Source organism: Nicotiana attenuata, chromosome 6 (assembly GCF_001879085.1).
Source record: "Nicotiana attenuata strain UT chromosome 6, NIATTr2, whole genome shotgun sequence".
Classification (NCBI taxonomy): Eukaryota; Viridiplantae; Streptophyta; class Magnoliopsida; order Solanales; family Solanaceae; genus Nicotiana; species Nicotiana attenuata.
Genome location: NC_031994.1, coordinates 79,004,058 through 79,011,641, shown reverse-complemented (window position 1 = coordinate 79,011,641; position 7,584 = coordinate 79,004,058). Strand labels below are relative to the sequence as shown.

Genomic DNA, 7,584 nt, shown 5'->3' with positions numbered 1-7,584 from the left:
ATGACAATGCCAGTACAAAATATAGTTTTCACATTAGTACTACTACTAGAATCAATCTTATTGTACAAATTTCTAGCTAATTCATGTTACAAAGCTGTAATAAAAGTCAAAAACTCTGCCTTCCTTTTCAGGAAACCATCTTTTAAATCATCCCATCAGCTTCCTTTGTACCCCAATATAACAACATGTAATTTACATGGTAGAAAATCTCAAACATTAGTATGTGATATACAAGGCACTTTGCTTAGATCACAATCTTTTTTCCCATATTTTATGTTAGTTGCATTTGAAGGTGGGAGCATTTTCAGAGCCTTTTTCTTGCTTTTGTCAAATCCTTTATTATGTGTTTTAAATTTTGAACTTAAATTAAGAGTTATGATTTTCATTACATATTGTGGATTAAGATTAAAGGACATGGATATTGTTGGAAGAGCTGTTTTGCCCAAATTTTATCTTGAAAATCTTAATCTTCATGTTTATGAGGTGTTAAATTCAGTAGGGGTAAAGATGGTATTTACTAGTGTGCCTAGAGTAATGGTTGAAGGATTTCTTAAAGAGTATTTAAATGTTGATAATGTTATTGGGACTGAGTTGCATACTATTGGGAATTACTTTAGTGGATTGGTATCCAATTCAGGGTTGCTTATAAAGCACAGAGCTTTAAAGGAATTCATTGGTGAAAAGAAACCAGATATTGGTATTGGAACTTCAAGTCTTAATGATCATCTCTTTATCTCCTTTTGTAAGGTATGGTTTTTTTTTACGCTATCAGTGTATTATAACTTATTATAACACGTTACCTGTCTTATTTTTAGCTTACAAATCTCACTTATGCTGAATGATTACCTAATTATCTTTTAGGTGACATGATAGTACAATAAAATACATTGTAATAGCACTACATTTTTTAAGCATGGGTGCTTAGTGCTCTAATTTCTATACAAGCCACAACTAACTTTGTGCCATTGACACAGGCATGCCATAGTGGCCTGCCACGTGCTATTGACATAGGCAAGCCACGGCCGACCTCGTGCAGTTGATATAGGCATACCACAACCGACGTCGTGCCATTGACATAGGTATGCCACGGCCGACCTCGGCTTATGGTAGCCTTCCACGGCCGACGTAAAGGTGATAAACATGTTTTAGGCTATAGTAGGTTAATTGTTTTATTTTCAAATTACTAACAATCCCACTTGTTATGCACATTAGCATGAATATCCATATTTATTATTTAGGTGACTCGATAGTGTAAATGTTCTTTTACGAAAAAAAAATGAATAATGTATCTTCTGGAATTTGAACAGGAAGCTTATGTGGTTAACAAAGAAGACATGAAAATTGGTGCAAGCTCAACAATAATGCCAAGGGAGAAATATCCAAAGCCTCTAATATTTCATGATGGAAGGCTAGCTTTCCTTCCTACACCTCTTGCAACTTTTTCAATGTTCATATGGTTTCCTCTTGGAATATTTCTAGCAATTTTTAGAATCTCCATTGGTATATTCTTGCCCTACAAATTGGCCCTATTTTTGGCCACTTTAAGTGGTGTGAAACTCAGTTTAAATGGCACAGATCCATCAAAATCAGAAAATGGGAAAGGTGTACTCTATGTTTGCAATCACAGGACACTTTTGGACCCTGTTTTCCTTTGTATATTATTGGGGAAACCTTTGACAGCAGTGACTTACAGCTTGAGCAAGATGTCAGAGTTTATTTCTCCAATAAAAACTGTGAAATTGACAAGAGATAGAGAACAAGATAGAGAGACCATGCATAAATTGCTAAGTGAAGGTGATGTTAGAATTTGGTAGAAATTCAAATACTTGTCATATTCACTATAGCTATATACTCTCAATCTCATAGCAATCTCGTAAAGAGAGCACGAATATCTCTTTTGAAAAAATATTTTTAAGTGTTTAAAATCCTACTCCTTTCGTTTCAATTCATGTGAATTTTTTTAGAGTACGAGGGTCAATAGTTTCCAATGTAAATTTGGATATAAAATTTTCAAACTTTTTGAAATAAATTTTATATATACTTAAAAACTACATAAACAATACTTTAAGTCAAAATAGTTAACTAATAATATTTAAAATGTATTTGCAAAATATATGGAAAAAAAAAAAACTTGAAGGGGAGCCTTGGCGTAACTGGTAAAGTTACTCCCATGTGACCAAGAGGTCATGAGTTCAAGCCGTGGAAACAGCCTCTTGCAGAAATATAGAGTAAGGCTGCGTACAATAGATCCTTGTGGTCCAGTCCTTCCCCGAACATCGGGCTGCCCAACAACAACATGGTAAAAAAAAAAAAAAACTTCCTTGACTCCCTTAATAATATTAGATAGTTTCACATAAATTGAGATGAAGGGACGTAATTATTTTGTGTTCTTCTAACTATATCTTTCAACAGGTGATTTAGTGGTTTGTCCAGAAGGAACTACATGCAGGGAACCATATCTATTGAGGTTCAGTTCGTTGTTTGTTGAGTTAACTGATGAGATTGTACCAGTGGCTGTGAACACAAATGTGACAATGTTTTATGGAAATACTGCTAGTGGATTCAAGTGCTTGGACCCAGTCTTTTTCTTAATGAATCCCAGGCCTAGTTGCACTATTAAGATACTTGTGAAGGTGCCTAAAGAGCTAACATGCGCTGGTGTGAAGTCTAGAAATAAAAATAAAGGGCAGTCCGGTGCATTAAGCTTTCGTTATGCAAAGGGTCTGGGGAAGGGCCGGACCACAAGGGTCTATTGTACGCAGTCTTACCCTGTATTTCTGCAAAAGGCTGTTTCTACGACTCAAACCCGTAACCTCCTTGTCACATGGCAGGGTGGGAAGTCTGCACATGAGGTGGCTAATTACATACAGAGACAATTGGCTGATGCATTGGGTTTTGAGTGCACTAATTTTACAAGAAGGGACAAGTATTTGATGCTAGCTGGAAATGAAGGCCTAGTTAAGCAGAATCCCTGATTAGTTGTTCTCAACTTATAGCAAATGTGAGTTCAAGAATCAAAATCTATAAGTATGGTTCGGAATGAGTGTGATTTTATGTATATATTTTGATTTTTCTTGAATATGAATACATATATCAAGTTAAAAGTAATAGGCTCAACTGAACTCACAAAATCCGTTCGAAATCCGCTTCTGCCTTGTAGCAAACCATATAAGTATATATAATTCTTTTTAGGACAGTTGTATATAGTATGTTTTTGACCCTTATATTTTGCATTTTTTTTGTGGTGGGGGGGGGGGGGGGGGGGAGAAGGTTGGTATCTCACTTTTGGTTTTGGATATATAATAAACCTTTACAATTATTGACGAATAATATATGATGCCAAAACTTAGCAGAGGCGGAGTCAGGAGTTGAACCTTATGGGTTCGGAATTGTAATCATTTTAAGTTATTGGGTTCTAAATTGATAAATTGTACATATTCAATCAATTTCTTAAGACAAATATATGGTGAACAAGAATTACTGGGTTCGGCCGAACCAGCATCCCACACTCTTTCTCCGCCCTTGCATCTCAGGGACTTAGCTAGTACCAGCAGAAACCCCCTCCCCTACTTTTGACATGACCCATCACGAGGTCGTCCCCGTAGCTCCTCTACTGTTGAAGGCTTAAATTTAGCTCCTTATACTACGCAATCGTTAAGTTAATATAACTAGTTGCTTTTGGACCCAAAAAAAAAAAAAGAAAGAAAGAAAGAAAAGAAAAGATAAGCTACGGCTTGCTATATTCATTCACTTGTTAGCATTTACATTAAGTTGGCTGTATTTGTTCAAAGAATGAGTTAGGCATACCAATAAATGTAAGTCACAAATTATCTAACACGTGCTAGTACCTAGCTAACTAATTGAACTAACTGTGTATCATAATTTATTTGATAATAAAAGGAACTTTAAATTAAAGACGAAAATTTAAAGAGAGTCATTAAATAAAAGGACCGATCTTGGTAACTAGCTAGAGTATACGCCACTGTATTTGCCTCATGGTAAATGTGGTGCATGGAAGGATAATCTATTGCCTCGCCGAGGAACCTGCTTCAATCATTCAACAAAAGTAAATAAGGTGCTTTTTTTTTAAGGTGGAGAGAATAGATTTTGATTAATACATGTGAATTTGCTTCCACCATAAGTGAATATAGATTCTTTGTGAAGGCCAATCCTAGTCCCTTGCAACAAAATAATTTAGACATCAATGATGAATTATTCTTACCATGTTAATCATTTCTAGAACATAGCACCATCAGTTATTCTGAAAATTATAAGGATATATCTTTTATATATACATTAGCCTAACTTTAACATATATGTTAAGATTTGGATATTAAGATATATAGAGATCATAATAATCTTTATAAGTAGGGTGAAAAATGATGTTAGTAATGTGGTCTTTATATGGAGTACTTATTTAGCCAATCAACCTAGAAAAAATTAGCTAAAGGAGAATTCTACATATATAGCAAGTTCATGAGAAAGATTTACGTTTAAACCAAGTTTGGAATTTTCACGCATTCAAAAGTATTGCTCCCTTTTTCTAATTTATGTGATGTAATTTGGATTTCGAGAGTCAAATAAATTTTTTTTAATCGTATTTTTTAATATTTTGAATTATTAATCATTGTAACTTATAATGTTCAAATATGTAAATTTTATTAAATAAAGATTCTATATTCAAATTCACGATCAAAATTAAGAAGATTAACTCTAAAAATTCAAACTGCATCACATAATTCAGGAATACTACTAGAAATTGCCCTATTTTCGTTGGAGAAAACCGACCGAAGTCGGTCGAAAAAGACCTATTTCAGACCGAAAACCGACCGAAACGCGGAGAACGCTAAATCACTGGTCGGTAAGAGCCACCGACTAGATTTTTCGACTGATTTCTGTCTGTCTGGTCAACGTCCTAACTTTTGACACACGACCCAATTGAAATAAAATATACTGACCGATGTCAGTCGGTATATTTTTTTTTTAAAAGAAAAATAATAATATTAATTCCGAACGAGAGCTGTCGGTAAATTATTTTAAAATTGTAATATAAAAACACTAACTGACCTACTTCGGCCAAAAATTAAATAATTCATAAAAATATAATTTAAATATTCCGTCTATAGTCGGTTAGAAATTTAGATAATCTTGGAAAATTATGAGCATACCGACCGACTTCGGTTGAAAATTAACAAGGATTGTAATGGAGTGATAAGTACTTTTTCATCATTAATCAAAGGTCTCGGGTTAAAGTTTTGTGTACAATGTCGTCTTTGTTTGAAAGCGTTTTTAACCCAACGTGGGATGTTTGAGTCCGAAACTGAATCTAGTTCCGGGGAGAAACTAGAAAATAGGTTCAAAATTTGAAAAACACCTAGTATTTGCATTATTTAAAAATAAATACATCAATTAATTATTAAATAGGGAATTGTTAGTGTAGTTAGTGATTTTTAAGGGGAAAAGAAAAGTGTCCACGTTAATATAATATAAAAGGAAAATAGTGCCTTTTACGCCTTTGATCACGTCCTCTTTACTACAGTATCTTTTTAATGCACAAGCAGACGGGAGAAATTCAAAAATAGCCAAATTTATAAGTGGTCATTCAAAAATAGTTACATTTTCAAAAGTAATTTAAATTTAGCCACTTTTCATGTAAAAATAAATCTGAACGAAAACACTGTTCAGAATACGGAAAATATTCCAGCATAATATATTGGAATTCCAGTATAATATTCTGGAACTCCAGTATATCCAGTATAATATACTGGACTTCCAGCATAATATACTGGAGTTCCAACATAATATACCGGTCCAGCATAATATGCTGGAAGTTCATATACAGGTGCACTGATCTCTAGTATATTATGCTGGAACTTTTCGTATTGCAGCAAAATAGTGGCTAGTTTTCAATAACTTTGCAAGCGCTCGCTATTTTTGAAAGACCAATCCGAAAACTGACTAATCCGTGCTATTTTTACCAAGCAGACAAGACGGAAGGAATGCTGGGCTTTATGAAATCTGGCCATCTTTGTAAGGACCGTTTAATGATGCAAAAGTATGTCTTCTGGTCTAATAGTTGTTTGGTCAAATTTCTTTTTTGGCCCAAAGTAGTTTTTTCTCTTTCAAAATTAAGGTATTTATCTAGAGCAAATTATGCTATATGCCTATTCTGCTCAAAAAAATTGCCCGCCTTTACCTATTCTATAATTAATTACAATATGTACCTTTGCAACTAAAAGTAATTACCCGTTAATCCTTCTTCCTATTGTGACTTGTTAAAGCTAACTTTTCTCCTCTTTTTCTCTTTTTCTCCTATCATTTTCTCTGCTCTTTCTCTTTCTTTTGTCAATGTCCCTATATTTTTTCATAAGACATTTGATCTATCTACCTCCCTCTCCTATCTTTATCATTTGTCCCAGAAAAAAAGTTAAGAAAGAAAGATCTATAAAAAATGAATAAAAATTTCTTAGATTTCAGTTTGCTACCAATTTGTGAAGTTATTTATGTAATCACAAATTTTGACTTATGAGCGTGTTCAGAATATATTTTGGAGGTCCGTGGTAGATTTAGGCTTGAATTGGAGAAATTAGAAATTTGGCGTTTTCCGGTCGGTAGTGGAAATCTTGATATCGAGGTCGTATTAGAATTTCGAAAATTGGAGTAGGTCCGTTGTGTCATTTGTGATGTGTGTGCAAAATTTTAGGTTATTCGGATGAGGTTTGATAGGTTTTTACATCGTTTGCGAAATTCGGAGGTTTTAGAATCCTTAGGCTTGAATTCGAGGGTGATTTAATATTTTGATGTTGTTTTGAGTGTTCTGAAGGTTGGAATAAGTTTGAGTAGTGGTATATGACTTGTTGGCAGGTTTAGAAGTTTGGGTTGAAATATAGTTGAACAAGAGAAGAAGACGAATTTGTATTATATACTCAAATAGTATACAAATATACCATTTTGGTATACAATTCATTCAAACTATATACCCTATTAGTATAGCTATATACTATATTGGTATCACATGCTAGTTGAATCATTTTTTGGTTGTATTAGCTGCATTTATTAGTACAATATTTGATTTTCTTTTAATAATAGTAATATAGTACAATATCTTGAAATACTTATTATATTAATATGTGGTGCACTATTTTTTTATTTTTCTCTTTATGCATGTGTGTTATGTAATAGTAGTATAGTCATATAGTTGCCGGGAATTAACCAGTAAAACTGTATACCATGTTGGTATAGTTATATACCATATTGGTATCATATGGTAGTTTGAACATTTTTTTTGGTTGTCTTGGCTGCATTTTTAAGTGAATTCCATTCTGAAATTATTTATATGAGCGTGATTTGCAGTGCTGGAATTTTTTTGTGCTAATGGATATAGATTATGTACTAGTTTTTATAATTATGGGCAATTGTTGAAACGACCCATACAACTATATACCCTGTTCGTATATGGAATGAGCAAGTTGCTTTGCGAATATTTAGCTTGCAATGCGAGCATGTAATTTTCTCATACTTTTATTGTATCCTTTAATGTTTTGGTACAGTAGTATAGTCACAGATAGTTGTAGCAATATTCTA

General features: G+C 33.5%; 2 protein-coding genes across 2 annotated transcripts; both read left to right on the top strand.

Moving 5' to 3' along the window:
- On the top strand, positions 1-1,814 carry LOC109228014 (glycerol-3-phosphate acyltransferase 1-like). The gene is made up of 2 exons (XM_019393203.1): positions 1-747; positions 1,308-1,814. Exons 1-2 carry the CDS (start codon positions 1-3, stop codon positions 1,812-1,814), a joined length of 1,254 nt encoding a protein of 417 aa, XP_019248748.1.
- Positions 2,238-3,038, top strand: LOC109228331 (glycerol-3-phosphate acyltransferase 1-like). The gene has a single exon (XM_019393482.1). The coding sequence runs from the start codon at positions 2,535-2,537 to the stop codon at positions 2,973-2,975; it is 441 nt and encodes a 146-aa protein (XP_019249027.1). The 5' UTR covers positions 2,238-2,534; the 3' UTR covers positions 2,976-3,038.